This window comes from Chlamydotis macqueenii, chromosome 13 (assembly GCF_036417535.1).
Source record: "Chlamydotis macqueenii isolate bChlMac1 chromosome 13, bChlMac1.mat, whole genome shotgun sequence".
In the NCBI taxonomy this organism is placed as follows: Eukaryota; Metazoa; Chordata; class Aves; order Otidiformes; family Otididae; genus Chlamydotis; species Chlamydotis macqueenii.
Window position 1 is genome coordinate 4,224,245 of NC_141568.1, and position 25,886 is coordinate 4,250,130.

At 38.0% G+C, this 25,886-nt stretch overlaps 1 protein-coding gene across 2 annotated transcripts in view; it reads right to left on the reverse strand.

The window, feature by feature from the left end:
* Positions 1 to 25,886, reverse strand: part of CDH13 (cadherin 13) — a 476,767-nt gene that overhangs the window by 36,498 nt on the left and 414,383 nt on the right. For both annotated transcript variants that reach the window (XM_086757908.1, XM_086757907.1), the window contains exons 9-10: positions 24,668 to 24,850; positions 23,436 to 23,689 (exon numbers count right to left, since the gene is read on the reverse strand). In XM_086757908.1, coding sequence (XP_086614034.1) covers positions 23,436 to 23,689; positions 24,668 to 24,850 — 437 coding nt within the window. The remainder of the gene's footprint in view (positions 1 to 23,435; positions 23,690 to 24,667; positions 24,851 to 25,886) is intronic.

Consider the following 25,886-nt stretch of genomic DNA (forward strand, 5'->3'; position numbering starts at 1 on the left):
AAAAAAAAGGTAAGTAAAATGAAATAAAATGGCTGTTGCTAGAAGAGGAAAGAATAACTTGCAGGCCAACAAAGACAGACGTGGTCTTATTGAGTGCTTATTTCAGAGGCTTGCTTTGGTGTCTTGTGCTCTCTGGGACGTGGAAAAATAAGTAGTGATTAGTCGCTAGATCCCTCCAGCACTGTTTAGGGACGTCCATTACCATAGCTAACAGTGAGGGGGCAATGTGGCTGTCCTCTGCAGCTGCCTCTGACCCCCCCAGCCTTCGTCTCAGAGCTCTCAGTCACATACAACTTGTGCTTTTTCACTCTCCAGTTACTTTGATCAGGCAGAGTTTAACTTTGGATTTTTGCTGGGATCTCAGAAAAGCTAGGCAGAGCCACAGCTCTGGGCTTGCAGATCTCCGAGATGGCCATTAGCATCCTTGATTATTCACACAGCAAGCTTTACTGTGTTGGAGCAGCAGGTCTCATCATTGGCCAAAGGTAAAAGAAAAACAAAAGCAAACGACTTAGTGCCTGGGTCAAGCTTAAATTCTGTCATTAAGATGGCACTGTAAAAGACTATTGAATGAACTGAAGAATGGATCTCTTCCGTCCCTCATCCCAGGAACTTTCCCTCTAACATTTGAAATAATGCCATGGACAGGTGTCATTAGGCAAAGACGGTTGTTTTTTTTTTTCTTCCCATCATCAGTTGGCTCAAAATTTCTTTGTGTACCTCCAGGGGAAGTGATATTATCCTACAGAAGATGAACACGGCTAATTTCAGACGTGCTAACAGACAGCACTGTCCACATGGCTGCTGTTCTTTACCAAGATTTCGCTTCAGGCTTGAGAAATGCAATCTCCTCAGGGCTGCTGGACCAGATTGTCTTTTCCATGGTACAGAGGAACGCATCGATGTTCAGGCAGCCAGTTTCAGGATCAAAACTTCCATATACACAGACATTAAAAATTCACATTATTATGAGCTATTATTATGTTAAAGTAAATTAAAGAACAAATTTGGAAACTAGAACATTTTGGAATTTATGAGAAAGAGACAAATACTGAAAATGCTTGGCTTATCCGTGCTCCCACAAAAGTCATTCAGAGTTTTACCACTGGCTGCCCAAGGAGCAGAAACTATCCCTTAGGAAATGTGTGGGAAAGAATCAAAGGCAAACGCTAGCGCATAGTGAGACATTCCATCAACCTAACATGTCCTTCCACTTAATAACCATTCAAACATTAATCAATACCTGAGCTTTATCTCCCATAAAAATGAGTTACTAGAATAGTAACAATGCAGATCATTATTTCATTTCACTTCTTTGTTTCTTTTTTATTGTTGTTTTTATAACTTTGCAACAAAGGTATGCACAAAAATATGAAACAAGGGCGGCCTAAACAATTCGTAGTCTATTGTAAAACTGCAAATTCTCAATTAACCTTGAAACAATTTAAGAAGATTCAACACTTCTAAAGTAATGAGAATTTAAAATGGATTGTATTATCTTCCCTGATTGCTCTACAAAGCACTGTTGGCTGTGCAAATAAAAAACTGAATTGTATAACCTGTGATTTGGCACAGGATATTGTAAAAGTAGTACTTTGTCTTTCCCACCACATTTTTTACTTATTATAAGAGTATATTGCAGTACAGTTAAGATGATTGTTCTTTGTTTTTTTGTTGGGTTTTTTTTTTGGTTTTTTTTTTTTTTTTTGGAGGGCTGTGCTAGCAAAAGTTTTAGAATAGACTCATTAAGAAAAGCACTATAAAAAATAGAAGTATAGAATACAAAGTTTCACTTCCTACTTTTGACTTCAGTGGAATCTGCTGATTGCACAGCAGTTTTGAAAATCAGACCATTTTATTTGGTGGTTAAATGTGAACTTATGTGCCTGTGCATACCCACTCAGTTTTGAAACCTCTAAGTACATTGACAGAGCTGTATGGATGTAACAGAGCTATGTTCTCTGGTGTGCCAATTACTGTTTCTTTTGGATTTACTCTACATTGCAGTAGTGAAATTTAGTGCTGCTTTGTGGAGTTTCTTTCTTTTCTTTTCTTTTTTTTTTTTTTTTTTTTTAAAATTTTAAAATTCAAGCAGTGCCAAATCTGCCTGATTCTGCAGTTCGGCTTTGCTAAGATAATGCGTAACAGGGCGAGAGACTGTGGGCAGCAAGTTGACACCGTGGTGAGCAAAGCTGGTCTGGCTGAACTGGGACCTGGAGAATTGCACTTTTGAGTCCCAGCTCTGTCTCAGTGGAATTAGGGAAGCCCTTTAATTCACGCTGTGCCCCCAGCTCAGCTTTAAAATGGTGAGGATATGTGTCTACCTTGAAAAAGCTATGAAAAGGATAAAATCTGTAAATGACTGCAAAAGGACTGAGAACATATAGCAATGAGGGGCACTGAAAGTACCGAGGTAGACAGGATAGAAAAGAATAATTTTAATAGCTTTCTAAAGATGCAGAAAGATATTTACTGGCATTTTCAAATTGCATAGTTGCTCATCATCTTTTTTTTTTTTTAAATTATGTTTAAGATAGAGTTAAACCTAGCTGAGTAAAAATTAATGTTCTCTGTGATACATACGCATATATGTGTGTGCTTGTACTTACTGGTCTTGGGTGAAACTGAAAGTGTCAAAATATTGACAGTAATCATTTTCATACTGTTTCAGTCTGACTGGCAGCAGATAGTATTAGAAATACAACAACGCTTATTCATACATTAGAATTCCAAATAGCATTTGCTGCTTTTATGGATCCTGGTCCCGCTGACAAAAGTGACAAAATACCAGTTGAATAGACCCAATATTTCACCTAAGAAGCACAGCTACACATTTGTATTTTGAATGAAAAGCATTCACATTATCCACATCTCTGAATCCATAGCAGTTCTCCCACAATTAGGTAACGTATTGAAGTTATCATGTCTGTCTTGCTCCTGCTGGAACTATACCATATAATCACCGTCTCTGAAATTTTTCTATGTGCTCTTCATGAACTATTCAAGGAAAATGATCACTGGGGAAGGTAACTTTGTATTGTCTGTGCATAAGAGCTCAGCATGAGAACTTCCTTTTGCCTCGGAATGAAAAAAAATCTCTAAATACAGACATTATGTAATCTTTACATCAAGCCAATATGAATTTCAGCTCATTTCGTCAAGTCCACCTGAAAAATCAAGAGCGACTACCTCTGGAAAAAGATTCACAGGTATTTGGGAGAGACCGGTGTAGCAATTACAGCATAAACGTACGCGGCTATGTAAACAATGGCAGTTCTAAGAGAAAGACAAAAACACGTCCCAAAATATAAGTGTAACATTAAAAATCTGGATTAAAACTGCAATGTGCTTCATATGCTTTATGTACGGATGACACAACGTAGAGCTTTAGAGATCAGCCCCCTTCCCATCACGCTCGATCTTTTCCACTCTGCTATCATTACCTTTTGCTTGCGCTAATTGTGGCAGCATCTGGCACAGAAAGAGGAGAAAGGAAACCTTAGTGCAACACAGCAATTCTCCAGCTGCAATACACCCCAGACCCGTTAATGACAGCACACTGCGATTTTTCTGCTCTTTAAGGATAACAAAGGTATTCCAGCTCCAGTACTGCTCGTGGTTATAAGTTGGGGAGAGCAACTTACATTTCATATCTGTGTATTCACGGTTTTGCACAGCAGGGTCTCTAACTGCTAACCCATGCTGAATGAAAACACTAATAGTAATTCTCTAACATATATTACATCTAACGTTCTCTAACTATATTAACATTTGATTTTGTAAATATGTATTTGATGCAACTTCCAGGCTCGGTTTTTTGTTTTAAAATGTGTCAGTAAAGCCTTTGGAAGAACGTCTTTGAAGCATTTGCAGGTTTTCACTTTTTTTCAGATATTGAAAAACAATGTTGATGAACAGAATGTATTAATTTCAAGGTACAGGTGAATACGCAGGTTTGCTTTCCATTTGCTACCCAGACATAAAGCTACTGCCTAAAACCTGCTGCTGCAGCACCTGGACACCGTGTTGTACAGGTCAGCACCACGTGGTCCATCGTCCTTGTGTTTAGTGTGACAAAGCATGTCCTAACAACAGAAAGATGGCGTCGTTAGGGACAACTGAATTAACTATATTAACAAAAAAAATCTGACAATGAAATAGAGAGATTGCCAGTAAGACTTATTGTTACCTTATCGCATTAGCTTGAAGTATACTATCAGTAAGCAGTTCTGTGGAACACCAGTTATTCAAAAGGACTTTTCTTACCTCCTTTCAATACTACTTCCTCATGTGCTTTCCCATTTGAACACCCAAATACATTTTTCACTTCTTTATGACTCTTGAAGAGCTCTTCAATTTCTACTGATCCATATGACAGGATGTCCTTCTGTATGAGGCAGATTCAGAGGCTGATAGCTTGCCGTTCGATTTGGAAACGCCTGGATCCGAGCCTGCACGTGAGCATTGCGCTGTTGCACATCTCTTTCAATGCTCAGCGATGGGCTGCAACTTGACAAAGCGCCAACGCCAACCACTCACCACTGGTGTGGTTAGCATCAGTCTGCCCTAACAGTTTTGTGCCTTCTTTTGCATCTCCTTTGAAATGAGTGTGTGCAGTCAGCATGGCAGTGCTGTCAGAACTATAAAATTACCATTATGAGCACAAGAGCAGGGCAATTTCAATGTAACTCTGCTGTCGCTGAGGGTGTTCTGTTATGCAGGCATAACTGAGTAGTAATTCAAAGTTAAGCCTTTTTTTTTTTTCATAATTCATTAGCAATTCAAATACCATTGCCCAAAATAACAAAAGCATGTCAGCAGGTAAATGGCCGAGTGTTAGGAGAGAGGGCAGAAACCGGTCAGTACCGTTTCTCATACATAAACGAGCTACACTGCTCATTGGCAAGCAGCTATGCCACGCTACCCTGGCACTTGCTAAATCCCCAGTTCCACCTTGCCATCAACACACTGCTCTGTCCCTGAGCTTGTGGGCCTTTGCTTCCCGAGCGAACGCACGGCAATTTCACTCCATTTATAGCCCACTGACTGCTCAGTGGGCTGGTTGCCATAGGTCTGTGGTTTGTACACAGGAAACTTGGCTACTAGGCAATGCAGGTATACAAGTGACATTTGGGGATCCAGAAAAACAGTTTGGCAGTTTTGGGGAACCAGGAATGTTAAGTATTCATAACAGAGCTAATGAAGATCCCTGTTGGATAATGGCAACAGGTCTGTGATCCAATGTGTAGAACACCCAGAAGTTGATGTAACAACACATGCAGCCCTACCAAGTCAGCCAGCTGAATTGGTTCTTTAGTTGCAGCGTTTTTCTTTTCACCCCTCTAATATGAATCAACAGGAAAAAAAACAATAATAATCCGGCATTCAGCTCAGTGCTATCCATAACAGCCTGCTACCAGCTAATTTAAAGTTAGCCCAGATATCTATCAGTTGTGCTGTGGACACAACCTGGAAAAGCATTTCCATTGCAAGTAAGGGCTAAAAAGCAGCCAGAGGATTTCCTATCACAGGGAAAACAGAAGCGCAAGTATTTCACCACAGAATGTTATTGAGAGAAAATGTAAGCATTTATTAATCTCAAAAGCTACTGGCCAAGTTATACAGTTTATAAGAGAAATGATAAAGACAACAGCCCATTAAAAGGCTTTTTCAGATATTTTCTGGTTAAATGTATAAATGTACATGTTGATTACTGATACTCAAGGCTTTCAGAAACTGTCTTCTATATGCCTAACTTTGTGGTTCCACAAAATGATCACTGACAGACTTTAAGACCTGTCTTGAATCTTAAACCTAACCGCACCTGGCCAGAACCTTGACGTACACGTATCCCTTGTAAACATGCTCTATTAACACAGAGTTAAGAAGTCCCCAACAATCTTCAAAAGATGCCATTAAAAAGTCAGAAAGGAAATCTAAACTGTCATCTGTTCATACTTTCCATTCCATATTTGACTTGTGCACTACAGATGGCAAACTAAGCATAGTGAGCTATCTTTGCCCATTAAATACGCGATCATACAAAATGCACGGGTGTGTATTTGGATTGGAATGCTGTTACTAAAAGTGTGGCTATATGCTAAATGTGCAATAGACTGTAAAATATCTCCTATGGTGCTCTCCTGCAGAGATTTGGACATGGTCAAATTACTTTGGCTAGATTCTTTAAAATAAAGAATTTTAAAATCTACAAAGCAAATTTAACTGAAATATACTACTATTAATAAGAATAAACATGTCATTAACAAACCCTAAAACTTGAAATAAATTACAGTTTCTGGCTAGGTTGTTGAGAAAGGTATTAGGTCAGATGCATTTATAAACTTACTGAAGATAAAGGATTTATGCAATAGCCATTTTTCAGCTTCATGGAACAGATCTATGGACTTGCAGACTGTCTGTATTTTCACAGGCTGGAAATGTCAACTTAGAGTACAATTTAAAAAAATAAATTAAAATCCCCATCAATGTTGTGCCACAAGTCACTCTGTGCATTTTTTAGTCACTGAAAATTCACGTTTCTCTTTGATAAACTGGACATATTCCAGGGTGAATCCATTAGCTCTGCACTAGTGCATAGCGTAGCTCGGCAGGTTGAGCACAACAATCTTCGTAGTAACTCGCTGCAGCAGTTTTTTTCCCACGTGATCCTGAAGCATCTCTCAAGTTTCTGGCAGTTTATGTATAAATATAAGCATGCACATACTTTATTCTAACCCTATCTGAATAGGCATCATACTTCTCTGGCTTTAGTGCCAATCTGGCACATGGAATAATGTAATAATCCCTTCCTAGGTGCATGCCTACCTGTCAGGATGTACAGTGGACAGGATACGTACACTACTAAATTCAGGGGTGCTGCACAAGACTGATATATGTTGCTTTTTAAGGCTTAAGGTTTGTGCACATTCACGTTTTGCTCAGATGTTTGTCGTTAATATCAGTTTTCCATGCATTCAGTCTCAAGAAAAACCCATTTCAGCTTGTTCTAAAGAAATGTTTATTTTACAGAGTGCTGGAGCAGGGATGCTGTGGTATAACAGGGTATAACACTGCAAAAGCTCAGCAATTTTTACTAAAACTCCTCAGAATATTCTCTACAACAAGCTTCGTTTTGAGCTGCCTGCTTTCAGTTACCCTTTTCAGTTTGTGAGGAATATCTAGATATTTACAGCAAGAAAAGGACTCTGCCCAGTGCTTTGGAGGATAACTTGTCTCTGTTACAGCCTTTCCTGGCTGGTATCTTTCTTATGTTACTGAAAATGTAAACCAGGTTTTTCAGAAATATTTCAGCTATTACATTCTTCTTTTTTTCTTATTTTTACAACTGAAAGTGTACCTTTTTTTGGATACAACATATTAAAAAAGCAGATAAAATTGAAACTCTAGACACTCATTGGTCTATACCAATCCACCATTACGCTTAGAAACACTGTAACATTCTAGTTCTGATTTACAAAAGTAAAATTCCAATTTAAAACTATAATATTAAAAACCAATCAGTCAGAAATAATAAAAATTAAATCCTCCTCCTCCTCCCAAAGTATATTTTCTATAAGCATCAAATCTTGGCAGGAATGATTTTGCTTAAAACCAAAACAAACAAAAAGAACAAAAAACTCACTCATTTCAATCTTTCTGGCAGTTAACTGAGCTGCAATATAAATATTGTTTTATAGGGTGGGAGGAGATCCGAATGCTGAGATATGTCTGTGCAGAATTTTCTCTTGGCTTCCCTCAGAGCCAAGCACAAACCCAGCAGACAGAATTAAGTGGCATACCTCTCACAGCAATGTTTTTTTTTTCTGCATTCAAGTAAAAATGAAATTATGCACCCCACCTCACCATCTGAGCAAAAAAGATTCACCGTTTCGCCTTTATTTTGCTTGTCACATGAATGATTTAGCAGGCTGGCTTGCATCACAATTCTCTATCTACAGTGATACGATCAAAACAGAATGAAAAATTAGATGAAATTCAGTTTCTAGCCCCTTGTCACTGAGAAATATCAGATGAGAAAATGGGTGACTAATTACTGATTTGTGTGGGGAAACATAGGAGTAAAACTCTTGGTAAACATGAAGAAAGTAACAGGAGAATCATCACAACTAGAATAATAATAAAAAAAACCCCCACAAAACATACAGCAATTAATCAAATGAAAATACTAAATTTGTAATAATGAGGCAGTTAAATAAAATGTTATGAAAAGGAAAATATTTTTTGTTATTATTGTACAGTCTTTCAAACATTTCTCTATACCAAGACCTAATTTTCAGGGTTTTTTTTCCTTCAGGGCAAAAAAAAAACCCTAGAAGCTGAGGTGTAACAAAAAAAAAATCCACAAACCCATTTATGTATTTTTTAATCAGAAGTGATTTGGGCTATGGTTAAATGAACCCAGAGGCTATAACTATCTGAATTATTCCTAAAGCTAGGGAATAATACACCATATCTGGGACTAACACACTAGTATAATCAGGTTGTTGCTGTTAGAATAATTGTCGACACATGCAAATCAGTAGAAGGTTTTTCGTCATAGCAATTGTGCCTTACAAGCTAATCAGTGTGAGATGAGCTGGAGGTTCTTTTATAAACCACCTAGAGAAGGTTTTGGCAGTAAAACTCTATCGAGTTTCTGCACATGCCAGTTCTTTGCAACTCTGCTTCCAGCAAAAGCAGCTTCTCCCACCGCAAATCCATTTGCTGCTTTCTCTTTCGAGCAGGGGTCTCGGTAGCTCTTGAAAAGACAGGCATTTTTTTTTATAAGAGCCCAGCAGATTCCCTACTAAAACATGGCTACTGAACACAGCCGTGAAACAGCATATTTCTACAGATGCAAGATGAGTTATTTTTCCTTAAGCGATGGGCAGAAAAGAGGTGAGAAGAGGCTCACTGCTGTGAAGCATTAGTCCATCCGGATCGGTCCAGTTCGTGTCGGACTGCGGATCCCACTGCCAGCAGCTAGCTGGTCCCAGCAACGGGTTGCTTCTGCCAGCTGCCGTAAAGCCTCCGTTTTGCCCTGGCTAATATTGAAACCACAACCCCCTCACCTGGAAGCAGACCCCAAAAAAGCCTGGGGAGCCGCGAATCTCGGCTCCAGCACGTTTGCAACCTGAGCCTGTGTGGTACAAACGTATCCACGAGATCCAGGCCTGGCCCCATTAACATCTATTAACTCTGGGACTCGTCTCATAAGGAAGGAAGGGAATTAATGTTTCTGAAAATTAATTTCCGAAAGGAAAGCGTAACCAATTGGTGAATATGCTGAATAATCACTTTAGCACAGTTTATGTCCTGTGCCAGTCTGAGGCCTTCTCAATATTGATGGCTGTCAAAGCAGAGGTTAGTGCTGCAGGCATCCCCTGAGCACTACTTTATCTGCTGTTTCCACACTCAGTTGCCTCTTTTGTTGCCTTTTTCTCATCAAAACGTTTCAAAGAATTACAGTCCAGTATAAATCTAGCAGACACTGGGACTAGGTTATCCCCGAGATGGGGAATAACTCCTTGTCACACAGAAAATAATTAAAAATAAAGTCTAGAAATGTCATAGGCCATGCTCCCTACGGCCAGAGGAGCAAGAAATACCAAGGAGGACATTTTTTGAACTGGTTCCTGCATATGAATTAAAACTGAAATGCTCCCTTGATTTATGTGGGGGAACCTACACTGGAATTTGAAAGAGGAAAAAAATGTGAGGTATTTCTGTCATACTTGCTAGTAAAGAAAATAATTATCTCTAGCAGAAGATTAAATTATGATCCTCAAAGTGAAAAATGATGCTTTTATGAACTATAGCTTTTTTTTTTTTTTTTTTTTTTAAATTAGTATCTGGAAAAAATAAGTGGAGGGGACCTGAACTACAACAGAAGTCAGGAAGTAGGAGTTAGCCAAAACAGAGCAATTCCAAATAAAGGAATCTTATGAATTGCTAAGAGAGTTGAAGGAGACTGTAAACATTGCTGAATGGACAGTTAACTTAAATGTTAATGAGACCTTGAAAATGTAGCAGCTCAGTGAAATTTATTCTACTACAGAAATCTGGATCAAAGCCACCAAAAGCAAAGATATTAGCAAGATAGACACTTTGTTAGAAAATAAGTTCCAGAATCACAAACCTCAACCTTGAAATCACCGGACAACATCAGTTGAAGTTGTAAAAGAGATACCACGAAGGAAATGTCTACTCAGTCTGTCAAGCCAAGGTCAGAAAAGATCAAGTTAAAGGTTCCAAGCAATGAAGAACAAAAGGCCGAGTCTCTGTCTTGGATAAAGTGGGAAATACTCATTCCTTAAACAGGAATGTGAAGTGGCTGCTATGAATAACACATAACCACAGTAAAGGACAGACCCAGTGATTCGCAGAAAAGATATCGCATCAATCATGTGGCAATTTTCTTATTCCTAAGTAAATCTGTGAAACAAAAATTTCATTATAAAAGCCAAATACTTCAAACAAAGTTACTTGAGACATAAGTCCTAACTCCATGAGATTTTTTTCTTCAACAAAAAAAAAAAAAAAAGGTGCACCCACGGCTGTATCAGGTATTTCAGCCAAAAAATTTACATAAAAGTATTTTTACTGTGATGAACCAGCATAAATATTTTCACTAGCTTTTTCTTAGCTTAGCAACAAAAGACAAAGAAAAACGGGACTAGCATAAGAAAGGACAAAATTTAACACTCAATAAATTGACTGTGCAATAAGTAGCAATTCAGAAAGAAAATCTGTGAAGAAGCTGATCCTGCCGGAAAAGTAATTGAAGTAGTTTCCTGTGCTGACAGAGCTGGGGCATTCCTGAGTTGGCTGAACTTGCACAGGACTTATTTCCAGGATTCAGCTATTTCTAAGGCGAGTGCCGTAACACAAGAGATGATAGAAGAGCAATAATGTTCTGCTGACTTAGAAAAGCCTCTGAGTTTCTTGGCAGGTTGCAGTTAGGGGCCTGGCAGGCAAACCAGCCGCGCTCCTACTCATTCCCTCTCCTTTCCCAGTCAAGCGCTCAACACTGTCCCCCCAGCTCTGTTTAAACCCCATGGATGCGGCAGCACGTATAAAATGTGGAGCTGGTGCAGGTTTTCCTCTCCAGAAACTCATTTTGGTGAGATATTTGTTGCTAATCCTATGATTATAAGAGCATGTTTTCATGTATTTGACAGCATAATCTTGAGTGGCAAAGATCCACTTTGGACTCCAGACTTCACCAAAGTGAAAGGGAAACACTAATCCTGGGAGTTGAGCTGAACCCGATTCCAGGCAAAAAACCTGGCTTGAATCTTGTTTTTCCTCACAGGCTGAGGCATTATTTGTAGTCTTTGCTGAATGTGGAGCTGATCCCCAGAAGTCTATTTCATGTTACCAGTTCACATAACAACTGAATTAATAACTGACATCTCTTAGAGAGGATTTGATTTGTTCGAGGGGGAGAGCGGTGTGAACCCGCAGCCATCCTGGCTCAAGCCCTTCATGTGGACTTCCTAAATCCTAATGCTATGGAAGAGCTATGTGGAGTTCCAAACCCAGTAAAAATATTTTAGAATGAAACAGAATCAGATTAGAATGATTTTGGTCCCAGCTTGGTGCCAACCGATGAGTGAGGTAGGAGTCAGTTAACTCCTTGTTCCCCACTGAATCTACCAAGCATCTGTTACCAAGGTTGAATTCTCTAAAAGTCAGTGCAAGAGCAGGAAATAAGGCTGTGGGTTTTTTTTTTCTAAAGAAAAGAGCTAGACTTTTATTAACTTAAAAAAAAAAAATTACTGTATTTCCTCTAAATCCTTAGTGTTTCTTCATGAAAAAATATTTTATAAACACACAATTGCATGCAAATGAATTTGTCCAAGAATCATAGAATCACAGAATGGTTAGGGTTGGAAGGGACCTTCAAAGGTCATCTAGTCCAACCCCCCTGCAAGGAGCAGGGACATCCCTGACTAGGTCAGGTTGCTCAGACCCTCATCCAGCCTGGCCTTGAACGCTTCCAGAGATGGGGCCTCCACCACCTTTCTGGGCAACCTGTTCCAGTGTTCTATAACCCGCATCGTAAAAAATTTTTTCCTAATTTCTAATCTAAATCTACACCCCTCTATTTTAAAACCATTACCTCTCGTCCTATCGCAACAGGCCCTACTAAACAGCCTATCCCCATCTTTTTGTAGGCCCCCTTAAGGTACTGGAAGCAGGATTTCTCCAGGAAATTCTACGAGTTATTCACACAGATATGAGAGAATTACTCTATGTAGGCATTACTTTTGGAAAATTATAGAGGCGGTTACGTAAAAGCTTGCACTAAGCTGATGTCCTAGTAAAAAACCATATCTTTCCCACTGCTCAGCATCAGATGATATTTTCAGTTGCATATTACAATACATTAACATGACAATGTTATTTTCATGTCAATGTCTACATGAAAAATAAATGCAAGACTGTCTACTGTTTGATTAATGGTCTGACTTTATCTGGAAGAACAGGAAATTCTCATAGGGAATAACAATTCTCATAAATCAGTGAGGAACCAACAAAATAACAACTTTGTTTCCATAGAATTAGAACTCAACTAATTCCATAAAAGATGTCACTCTGGTATTATTATTGCAGCAATTAAGATATTTTTCCTTTTAGTTCTTTAGTTTTGCTTTGTTTAAAAATAACTGTATTCATAGTAGGAAAACACACTGTCTTGATGCCTTTGTATAGATATATAGCCCAGAGGAATTAATACCCACTGAGTAAAAATACTTTTCAAATTTGTAGCATTCAGTAGCAAAGAAGGAAAGAGTAAGTAAGAAATTCAGTAGCATGTGTGATAAAGTGAGTATATAATATTCAAGAAAAATTCACACTACCATCCAATCCAATAATATGAAGGAAAGGGTATATTTATTTCTGGCTAATAATAACACAAATTAAGTTTTCATTTTTTTTCCAGCTGATTTTGAATACACCGTGCACTTCATGGGTGCAGTTCTTGCAGAAGACACTTAATTAGTTCTCTTTCATTCTTTTTGTAGTAATAGGCAATCTCATATCTGAGGTTTATTTGATGGAGCACACTGAACAACACAAAAAACATGCAACCACTTTCTGCTGAATGTTAATGTGTGATATCGTATCATATTTTTTCCTTTATTTTAGGCTAGTTTGTTTTGTTTGCTTAACTCACTATCTTTAATGATTTAAGCAAACTCTAAGAATTTCTTTTCTAATCTCTAAAAATCAGATTCTCCAGCATTGCAGCTGTCCAAATGCACTTAAAAACCCATGGACTTCCCTCTTACCTGTCCGGCCCTTATCACTTTTCAAGACTGTATATAACCATATCTTAGTTGTTTTATTTATAATGTCATCAAGTCTAGGTTACACTTGTTATTGTTTGCTGCACTGAACTCCCCCTCCTTTTCTGCCTGTGCCTTCCAGGGATATTAGAAAAATGAAATACTACTTTTCACTTGTTGAATAAAAACATTAAAAGTCAGATTCCACACTCAGTTATATCCACGCAGGGGATATTCACTAATAACATCCCTTGTCTAACTGATGTTACTGCAAAACAAATTTGGTCCTGTACATGTACACATATTAATAGAGAATACTGACAGAAATTAAATTCTGCTATATATTCTGAAAAGCATGTCACAAGGTACAGTGGGATTGAGAAAATGGCCCTTTTATATATATATTTCAACATATAACATGATATTAAAACTCCTGTGTTTTTCAAAGAAACAGAAAATTAAAGGATACTCTTTATTTGCTAAAAGGTAACTGCACGCTGAACACGTCTCAGTAATATTCCTTTGGAGGTTAGGAAGCATATTTTTTTTTTTTTTTATTAGGGTATCTTGTGTGCATCTGAATGCTTGCTGTGATATACTGCCTACAACAAATCTACTCTATACAGCACAATTTTTACATCATGTTCATCATCGTAACAGCCAAGCCCCTTTCAGATGTACATTAAGCAACATGACAAACGTGTCATTTAAGAAATCTGCTGGCCACTGATGTAAAACATGAAGAAGTTAAAGGAAAAAGCTCCACATAAGGCTTTAATTATTACATAACAAGAGTTTTCATTAGATGTTATAGGATTAAGTGCTGAGAAGAAAGGAAATGGAAGAATTACAGTTGTTTGTTTAACATTAATTTGCCACACTAACAGTTGCTGATGAAGTTTGTACCTCAGCCTTGCTTGACTGCAGTGTGGTACCTAAAAAGTAGCTGCTATTTTTTTTTTCCTGAAATGACAGAAGCTGAAACGAACAAACTCACCTAACTGCACAAAGAAGGACTCGTTCAAATGGTTACAGTTACATGGTGATTAAAACTACTACGGGCTTTTTCTTCATTTTTCCTTGTACTTAAAGATCTAAACCTAAACAGTTTCCATGAGTCAAAACTAACTTAACACAAACTGACGTGGAGATATGCAAAACTGAGTGTTGTTTTTTTTCTTTCTCTATTAAAATGTGTTTTAAACACTAGTTAATACCTTAGAAACTTCCAGGGCCAGAAGCAACTTTCGAGTCCTTCATTTTGAAGATGAAAACTTTGTGCCCTACTAATACAAAAAATTCTTGGCCTAGCCCTGAAGCATTATCAGATAAATTCTGTGGCTGCATTTGTTTTTTATATATAAAATGCTACCAATGACCCAGGGCTGAATCTCCAGAGAGGCTGGCCCTCAGGCAGGTAGAACTCTATTGGAAATGCTACATTTGAAAGGAAAAGGAGGAAATATTATTTTGACAGGCCCATTAAAATAGGTAAACGTGTAAAAATTCTCCAGGGCTTGGACTATTCGATGAAATATGGGTGAGACAGGTTAGCATCTCCAAGGCAATGCTATGCAAAGTACTACCCAATGGAGCTGCCCCAAGGGATGACATGGATAACAATTATCTAGCTGTATGTAGAGTAGGCTTGCATGTCTCTGTAGGCATATTTACCTAGAACAAAATGGTTATAAAATTACGAAGAAGTCAGTCCCTAGCGATTTGCATTTGAACCCAGAATGAATCTGCAGGCTTATGGCTGCTTAACAAAGTGCATAATTTCACTCTTACTCAGAAACTATTTTACAGAAATTGGCATTCTTATTACTAAGTTAATAGAAAAATTCCAATTGAACTCTACAAAACTGTTTTCCTATTACAGTAGCATTGCAGAGCTCCATTTAGTAAAAATGAGTGCTTAAGCCTTCTGACAATTTCTTCACTGAACTTAAATTCAGAATAACCGTCCGTGAGTCTGAGAGAAGATGGGGTTCTTTATGCCGTGAAACGCACAGACTAGGGATGCCTTTCAGCTGAGCAGTGGCTGTAAACATATGACAGAAGTTCTGTGTATTTAGGAAAGCTTCTGCTCTGAGGTGAAACCCCATGCCCAGATTCAGTGGGAATTTCACCAATGAACTGAGTGTGTCCATGGTTTATTCTGTCCTTATTCTGGAGATGGCGAATTAATGAAATACACCCGTAACATCAGCTATCTCTTCACAGCAGGGCAAAAAGCTATGAAAGAATTACAGCATTTCCCTTTTCCAGTTGGGACATGAACGCCAGGCACCACCTGCTCTGGTGTCATCTGAGATCTATACCTGCTTTAGAGACAGAAATTCTGAACATCACAAGAAGAAAAAGAATGGCTTATTTATATACTTCCCTTTGGTGGCAGGATTCTGGCCTAGATGCATGACCAATCTTCTGGAAAACTTTTATTTAAGTGCTTAGTTTTCCAGCTTTTGCCTTGATATAAAATAATGCTAGTGACTGGAGCCACAGTCTTACATATTATCAGTCCAAATAAATTTCTGTCCAAGCACCATTGGAAGTTGTAACTGCACACAGATGTGCACATGCAATCTAACTCGGCTGAGTGGGACTCAATGGCTTTAAGATATTAACAGAAATTCATACCACCCCCTTCCCTGTCAGCTTGCCTCCTCACACAGCGTCCTCAAACATGATAGCCAACTTATTATAATCAAGATACTCTTTACTTCTTCCAGAGACAAAATCCAGCCTTTTCTGAAACTAGAAGAGAACACTAATGACAAAGTGAGTTATTGTCAAGATCTGACTTCCACTGCAAGCACAACTTGTGACTGATATATCCTATTGTTATATTTCTCAAGAAGATCTGCAATATTGTTTAGTCAGTGACATGAAAAATGTGCCCTATAATTTCACAGTTCACAACCATCCATTCTGAGTGCTGACATGGTTGAAATCATAATGTGGCATAATATTGTTACGCAGGATAAAGACAGAGGGTCTAATTAAACTCCCCTTTAATGTTGCATTCATCCTTATTAATCAAGAATTTGGGGCTCTTAAGGTAATATCAAGGGAAGTTAAAATTGGTTTCTATGGCTTATTTGATTACATGGAAACACATTCTGAATTCTATCATCTATAGCTTTAATATCAACATATTAAGTATGATTTATGCCAACAGAGTAGAGTAGATGGAAAAATTTAGGACTATGATATCTGACAAGTATTGTCAGGAGTGAAAGTCTAGCTTAGGGTAGCTGGGTTCCCTGCAAAACTATGAATCACTGGATTGAGAATTCCTGGGACCTCTGATATAGGTAGTCTTTATAATTTAATTCAGACACTTCTGCTTTTTCTGGGTGAAAATTTACTCTCTGGTTTGCTTCCTTTTCTACTAAGAGGGAGTAAGGAAAAAATAGGGGCTATAGCAACCTGTTTACGTACATTAATCTCTCCCTCAAACTTTGGCAACTGCTAGGAAGAACGAAGCAGTAAGACAAGATGTTAGCATAGATTAAAATAAAGTATGGGAGTTCCCCCACCTCCCTGCAAGGCAACGGCTAGCACACCAAAGCTTAGCACCAACTGGTTAGATGGGATTGTCCTTAAGCGCTAAAAATTAAGATATACAAAAGCAGACAAGGAGAGAAGAGGCCTAACATCTGCCTCAACACACAGACAGATAAAATCAGTGAGAAGAGGACAAAAGGAAACATCAGGGGAGATTTAGACCTGTTCCTCACCAGGAGAAAGACTATGGGCAGCTGAGAAATCAAGGCCTCTGAGGGACTCCTCAAGGTGCTAAAAGGGAGGTGCTGACAGTTTGGTTGTAAATTAAGCAAGACACAGAATGCCTGTGAGTAATGAAAGGAGCGAATACCAGACTTTGGGAAGCAGACTAGCAACATCTGTTCCCTGCTCTGAGGAAAAAAAGGTCCTGTAACAGCTTAGCTCTGATACTGAAGCTGGCAGAGTTGGAAGTGGCTTTCCTGAATGGTCAGCGTTAGATGCCACCCACAGCTTTTACAGGACCTGCCTTCCAGATCTGGCAGATGCTTTAATTCTCTCAGCACTGGGATTTTACTCCATTTATTCTCTTCAGTCTCATCTCAGCAGCTCCTACCAGAGAAGTTTGTGGTTTTTTGTTGTTTTTTTTTTGTTTGTTTGTTTGGTTTTTTTTTTTTTTTTTTAACTAGCTGCTTCCTTTCTCCAGGTTAATTCAGACTCAGTGATATACCCACACCAGCTACAAATCATCTTCTGAACAGGAAAAATGGGGCCTGATTTTACTCTTAAGCCATTATCACCTTTCCAGAGTCACATCAGTGTGGTCATGCATATCAGAGGAGAATAAAGCAGGTACAGTACCACTCCAGAAACAATTTTGCTTCTTTCCCATCTTGCTCTAGGCCTAAAGAGCTTGCTGTATGGGGAAACAGGGGTTTATTTGCTTTGGTCAGTGAACAAAATGTGAAGTCAGTCTGGTCAAACAACAACCAAAAACAAAAAAAAGAGACAACACATTTTTTTTCATTACTTTTTCCCTTCAGATATTAATATTATTCTAGTAACATATATATATATATCACAGTGATTATCTACACAGATTGTATTAACACATTCAAGAAACAGTTTCAGTAAAAAGACTGTTGTGTAGAATACTGTTCAGCTAACTGTTGATTAGTAAATACCTGCAATTGTAGGTGGTAGTTGAGTAACACGAGGGAACTGGCCAAGTTCTTTCTTTCAGAAGTCATTAAATCTCTCCTTTTCTGGCACTGCTTGCTGGATACCCCAATACATGCAGCTCTCTAGATTTAGTATTCCTGCGTTTCAAAGTTTTGCAGGGAAGACAGAAGAGGAAAAACTTTTTGTTTTGAGCAGATTCCCTGTCTACCCAGCTTTCCTTCTAACTTAAAAAAGAGAATGGAAAAGAAAAACAATATGCACTGTCCAATACACAGCAACTTCAGATGTAGAGATGCGCTACAAATTCCCAACGGCTGGGTTCAGGTAGGCCATAAATAAAACTGCAGAGCTGACTTGAGATGCTCTTGGGTGTAACTTACAGTGAAAAACTCTGGCGCTGCATGCTGAGAGCATGGCTCAGCCATTCATTTGTAACAATAGAACTATTCTTCTGTCTGCACAAGGAAAACAAATCTCCTGTTGTTAGGAACCAAAGACAAGTCCTTCAGACTCTAGGAGACATATTTAACAATGACTAAGTGTGTTACTTTGTAAGCATTCACTCTTTAAGACTTTCTATCCCCCTCTCATTATATAGTACTTCTGCGAGTGATTGTAGCGTACCCCAAAAAGCACGTTTATTGACCTCCACATACAACAAAAGTGCTTTAAAAAGGCTTGATGTGCAACGAAGTATGCAAAATTGATCCCTTAAGTGTTTGTGAGGAATGTGATTTGAAGCCTCATCCTTGTTCAGATGGGGTTCAGGATCTCTGGAAAAATGCTGGCAAGAGACATGAAAAAGGCTTTGCAGTTCATGGCTTGTACATTCACTACACGTAAGGGTGGTGACAGGCAGCAGAGAGAAGTAACAGAAGTAAACTTGCCTTTTTTTTTCCAGTGAGTTCCCCTTAGTTTTCTCAAATACCTGAGATTTGGAAGAAAGTCACTGAAATCCCACTTCAGTGTAGTTTCAGCACTATTTTACAGAATTTTAGGCAATCATTTTTTTTTGATTGCCTAAAGACAAAGAGTATGCAGATCATGGTTGCCACCAATAAGAATCTGGAGCATTTCTTGTCTTCCACCAACTGCATAGGCACTGACCCCAAAGTTATGATGATGTAATCTAAAGCAAAATGTGGCCCATGAGTAAAAGTTCCCATTCCCAAAGTCAATGGCCAGCCCATTGTCCAGTAGACAAACAAGATCACTTTTAATTTAGTGTTTGTTAGGTTCAGCCTTGTCATCCCCATGGTCTGATGTTCAAGGATGACACCTCATTGACACACAGACTTAGTTTGCAGTACAGAAAAGTGTACTTTATGTAAAGAGAAACAGAGTCTATCCACCTTTCAGACAGACCAGTAGCTGTTAATTGGAAATGATGACAATAATAAATATGACTTTGCTCCCGTTGACAGGCTAGCAGAGCTATCAAACACACAGCCAGTACAACAGCAGTGCTGTAGCAGTAGAACATCCAGCCTGCCGATTAACGGGCAGCTGGATCCATCCCAGGCTACTCTAATCTAAAATTATTAATCTCAAACGAATGGAGATTTACTGGTTTCTTAGTTGTGTAATTCCACTAAACAGATGATATGGTGGTTTAAGGAGATGAGAATCAAATGAAAAGATGTAAACTTCTAAGAGAAAAATTTGCATTCAAATTACAACTGTTGAGATTTCAGCACTAAGACAATGTACCTCTGCTTCCAGAGGCCACTTACACTATGTGGGGTCAGCTGGACTCAGGTGCAGATGAAAAAAATTGCACACACAAATATTTATCTCATTTACATATATTGCTTCAGTTATTTCTGGCAGTGTTTTATGTTCTCAAGAAACTCACAGCAGTTCAGGTTCCATTTCTAAGTTCTCCAGCTTCAAACACTGCATTTTGATTCTACTTAATGAATTAGATATGCTTTAGAGCTATAATAAACTTTTCTTGTGAGGATATTTCCGAAGCATTGAGTCACATTGCTTACTGAGAATAAATACTGCAATAATATATTTACATAAATAATTTAAAATCCAAGGGCACAGTAGGTAATAAAAATATATTGCCATGATAAACCATGAAACCAGACTACAATGTTGCCTTAATTAAAAATTACAAATATGCTGCAGTAAACTTATTTACACATAGTTAGAAGTCTACCTATTGAATATCCTGGACTTGTTGAATCCAAAAAAAAGGAAAAAATACTGAAACCAATCTCTTCACACAGACAAAATATTGAGGTCTGTAATTGTGTTTAATTAAGATCTACTGTTAATAATGGATTTCAGAAACTGAGGCTCCTCTTTTAATTTCCCAAGGTAGAAAATGTTATTAAATTTGGCCTTTAACTTCTCATTGACATGTACACTTGAAACTTCTGATTAAAATTTCAGAGGTTGGGAAGAAGCACTCAAAATTAAACTCTTAAATCTGGCACAAAAATAACAATGATCCCTGATTAAGAAATCAAATTTCAGAAACTTCATTACTGTTCTATTAATGAATTGTTGGGTTATAATTAAAATGGGGCCTGCTGGATTTCTTTCGCTTTTTAATTCTAAAAAAAAGTTGGAAACTGTAAAGGGAATTAAATGCTTTAAAAAAAAATAGGTTAATGAATCTAAGCAATGTGATCCAACTTGAACAGGTTCCTTTTATTTCTGGGAGTGACCACAGAGGAACAAACATTACTTTCCACCCAAAGGTACGTGTTCAGGAAAAACTATTGGTTCTGTCTGCTCCTTCCTTTCTACAACATCCATAATCCAAAACTCACTGTAGACTTTTTGTACGAAATAATGAATCTGGGTATAGTTGTAAAAGTGAGTGTCAACCTGGTTTTAAACAGGTATGATTTAGAGTAAAATTGAACTTGATGCCTCCCATTATTTACCTGGTCAATAAGAGCATGCGATTCTTGTTTCCAGGATGATGTTTCTACCTCCACCTGGAATTTCTTTGAAGTGTTAATGTTAGTAGATCAGAGAAAAGCTGACACCATGAAAGTTCACTGCTAATGGTGTGCAGACAAACAGCTAGAGCTCAACGTACATGGTTTTGAGTCTTACAAGTACTTGGAGTCGTATTTTTTTTTTCAGTGCAATACATTTTTTCCAGCTTGTTTGAGCTTTTAAATGAATTTCTTTCTCAGTCTGCAAAAACACTTCAAGATGAAGAATAAGAAAGAAAATTGCTTCAAAAGAACAGCTGTCTTTAGGAATTTTTACAAAGTAAGCCACGTTTTTCAAAGAGATAAGTAATTTGAATCCGATTCAGATATGCAATGTTCAAAGAACAAATTCAATCTAGATGGGGACAATGGCACAAAAGGTTTCTATACACTATTCATGGTTCTTGAAATGCATTTATGATGTTATATCTAGTAGAGTAACTAAATTTCCTGATTACAAATGATAATCAGCCCCCCCCCCAAGTTTCATACAGAAAACTAACTAAAAATATCCCTGCAATTAGACATATCTCAGTTGTTACAGGGTTAAAATTTAAAAAAGTAACATTACTAATTCTCTGTTATTCTTTTGGTTGCATCCATCTGCACATTTTGAGATATGCTTTGTTGGGGGTGATGTACATCGTTCACACAGCACACACAATACGAATCTGGTAGTCACTGCTTCTTGCAGACACAAAACATTGCTTCCTCCTGGTCATCCATATTTAGCGTACTATCTCATTTAAAAGCCTGTATTTTGCCTGCTTGGCCTTTAATTTAACAGTATAATCACAGTAAGGACTCTGATAATATAATTTATAGCAACTTAATTGGAGAACCATGTAGTTTGGTGTTCATTCTCTATAAGAGCCTCGGACCTAGGCCCAAACTCCAAGCACACACCTGCCTGTAGGAACTTAGGAGTAAACATTTCTACCAGACCAAACTAGTGACTAGCTTTGGCCTTTATACATGCAATCTTACACTGTCCTTAATTGCAGATGCTGTTCTCCTATCCTACAGTCTTATTTTTTCACTGCTAGTAGCTCTGTGTTTCAATAATACCTGTCAGTGTTAAAAGCATCTTAGACACAAATCTGTGTGACCACAGTGAATGAAATGTGGAATCTCTGAAGCAAAAACTGAAATGAAGAGTAAAAATGCATTCTGTAAATAGATGCATTTAGAATACAAGACAAATGACATATGCTAAGAAAAATTCCTTCAGAAAAACTGATATTTCTACGGTGTAACACAAAGGTGTTTGTGATAGAGAAAATCTGAAATATTCATACTTCATTAACTAGGTATTTTTAGGTGATGCAGAGATTTGAGACTTTTAATTATCTGCCTGGCTTTTTACCTCCTTCCTTAGAGATGAGGACACTCACCTGCTTAAATTCACCTTCTCAGCATTTGAATCCAAGACTGCCAGCGTGGTCCTTTGCAATGGCATGCTTACTAACACTTGTTACTGACAGAGAACATCTTAAAAATCAGTAGCTTTTATTTTTGTAGAACAGTACATATGTCAAACCTTCTTTAAGTATCTGCTAAATAATCCTCTGATAGTAGAGAAATCGACCTCCACGGTATAGACTGGCAGTGCACATTGTTCAGGTAAAGCTTTGAAGTCATTCTCACAAAGATGTTTATGCCCTTTTATATGTGTTCATATCCAGGGGAATTAGACTCACAAGTAAGAACGAAAAATTAAACACAGGTGCAGATTTTAGTTGTAGTGTCTAATCTGTAATTCTCAAATGCTGAGAAAAGCTGTCTGGAAAGTCAATTTAGTATTAAAGAAGAAAGCAGTTGATGTTTCATTTTTCAAGAAATCTAAAAGACCAGACCAAGTGGAACAACATATAAGACGATGGCACTGCTTAATATCTAGGTTTGCTCCTTGTGACATAGTGTGTGTGGGATTACATTACCATAGCACAGAAATAATAATTTATTTTCATCTATCTGGGCAAGGCCAAGTCTTAGCTTACTGTAGGTTCAATGATTCACTGGGAAATATTTTCTCAGCCCTTGAATGTGGATGGACGGTCATTATTTCACTGAAGTATGTTATAAATTATCATAAATGACTTAAACAATATCTAAAACAGATAAGTGTTTTCTATACAGGTTTTCAAATTCCACATGTTTTCTCTGGCTCTCATGAAGTAAGAAGACTAAATAAGCAGGTTAAAAGTAATTCTGAAACACTATACAAAGCTATGCCTATTGCTCGTGGCACTCCATTGTTCTTCTGCAGTAATCCCATAGCCTGGCAAACTGTTGGTCCTTGACTAATGCAGTTCTTTGTTTTCATCATACAGAATCTCTTCATTGCAGGAAAAAAAAAAATGCCACTTCTTATTATGTAGAACCCAAATAACTTAAATTTAATTCTGTACTGGCAGGCAAATTCTTGGGTACAGGAGACATACTGGCTTTCTAATGGATGAAAATTAGAGGGTGCTGCACTCACCTGATAGTCTGATGTTGCAAAGTATCTGGATCAGTGGCATTTACAGTTAACACAACACTGCCAATAGGGATGTTTTCTTGTTTTGTCACTGTCATTGGGTTTGGGTGGAAAACTGGGCCTTCATTCACGTCCTCGACAGTGATCTGAACTGTTGCTGTGGAACTGGGGCCGTAGGCTATGTCTGGAATCAGCGGGTCTTCATTTTCTACTTTGATCAGCAGTGTGTGAAACGCTGAAATCTCATAGTCTAAAGGCTGTAAAACATATCATAAAATCAGAGTGCAAGGTGCAAACCCACTACTTAATACTTTTTCCTTGTACCCCATTGCAAACTTGCAGAAGACAGAACTACCCCAGAAGGGACAACAGCATTCACTGCATCTCACGCTTGGTCAGAGTTCAGCATTAGACACCATGGTGGTTATAAAATGCACTGAAGATAATGAATTTAACGGAAGATTGAGATATTCCTCTATCCAAGAACATATACTTTTTTTTTGCCATACCTCACACATATAATTTAATTCTCATATATGCATGCTTATTTATGATGTAATATGCATTTAGCAAACAAAACAGAGTCATACTAAGTAGCTACTTATGGCAAGTAACATAAGGCTGTTTTCTCAAATCCCACCTTGAAATCAAAAGCGTAGCCATGGAAAAACATTCCATTTGTCTTAAGAATCGAAAATCTCTCTTCTGAAGTCAAACTCAGAAAATTCTGGTATGGGCCGCAACCAGGACTATTTTTTTTTTAAGTGTGAGATATAGCATTATATTCATACAAATATTTTTTTTTTTCATGAGACTTTAGAAATGTGGGACCAAAGGTGGCTCTCCAGTCCAGTTTGAAGCCACATCCCTTACTTCCCTGGTATTTGCATCTGTGTTCTGTAGCTCAGAACAAAATGTGGTCCTTGAATTCTAATTGTACCCCCAGTCACAAACAAAACTGTGCTGCAAAGTCTCACTATTAATTGTGATGCTTACTGCAAAACCAGCTGTTATTTAAGCACACTGGCAACAGAGGTAGCAACAGGCAGGTCCTTATGACTAAAGAAGTGAGGTTAGTGTGACAGAAGAAGGGGTTATGCATATTGTTTGGACAAGGGCTGGTAGCCAACTATATATTTTTTTAGTAACTTATCCCTGCTGTGCTTTCTCTTATGCAGTAAATCCAGTAGTGCAGCTTACAGTAATAATATAGTACAACAGCAAATTGTTCTTACTTTGACAACAGAGAGCATTCCCTCATTAGTCTGGGGATTGGTATGGATTTCAAAACTTTGCCCTGGATTTCCATTAATAATGGTGTAGACAGCTCTCCATGCTCCGGTTGCTGGGTCATCTCGGTCACCGACGGTTAAGTTTACTATTACACCTGTGACTCCCTCCTTTACTGTGGCTTGAAACTAGAAAAAAAAACAGAGAGGAAATTGATACTATTTTCAGTTAATGACCACACAGACACACATGAAATACCCAAGCCAGCATTAATTATTTACCGCAACAGGAGAAAGATGTAATCCTTGACTGAAACAGAATGTTATAGGCTTTAAATAATACATTCTCGCTCGTGAAATATAAGGTAGCGCAGTACAGCTGCTCTCCGTTTAATAGATGACAGAGAAGCAGCAATGTGATAGGAAGCAAGCTTTGGAAGATTCTGGTCACAAGAAGAGAGTTCATCTCTCATTGCTAGAGAAGTGAATCCTGAAAATATCTGTAGTGTTGCACCGGCACATATGCTATCAGAAAGGGAACTGTACTCGAAGTTAAGCAGAAGAGGAAGTTGACTTATAGCCCATTCCTGCTCTTTAACGTACTATTATTTAAAAATAATCCTGGCTTGCATTTCAAACTATTATTTTCATAAATTCCCCCACCTTTATTAATTTTTCACTAGACTGTTACCAATACATAAAACATGTTTCACACAAAGTGTTCCCATACCCTTTTTTGGATGGATGCTCTAAGAGACTCAAAAATAATTGGACCTCATGCCACCACTTTGTCTGCATAACTGTAAGTCAGCATTACTTTCTTTTTTCAGTGGAAGAATCTTTTATGACCTTGTGAAGTTTGTTGCACTGCTGTGCTACTCAGCTAGCCAAGCCCTATGAGAAAATTCTCTCTAATTTTCTATCCAGACAAACAGTGTATAACATCATTCTTATTTATGTAGGAAAAACATTAAGCAAACCATTGGAAAAGCTTGTAAGGGTCAGGCTTAATAATACTCCTCACCTTTCAAGTACTTGAGGCTGACGTGCTAAAAGCACTCTATGTAAGAGTGATAAGATAATACCTGCTTTATAGGTGGATAAACCAGAATGATAACATACCTAATCCTGAGAAGTGCTGAACATCAGCAGTACCGTAGTAGATCATTAGGAAATCTTAGCATTTCTAGGGATTAAGCCTTCAAAAGTCCAAAATTACAAATTT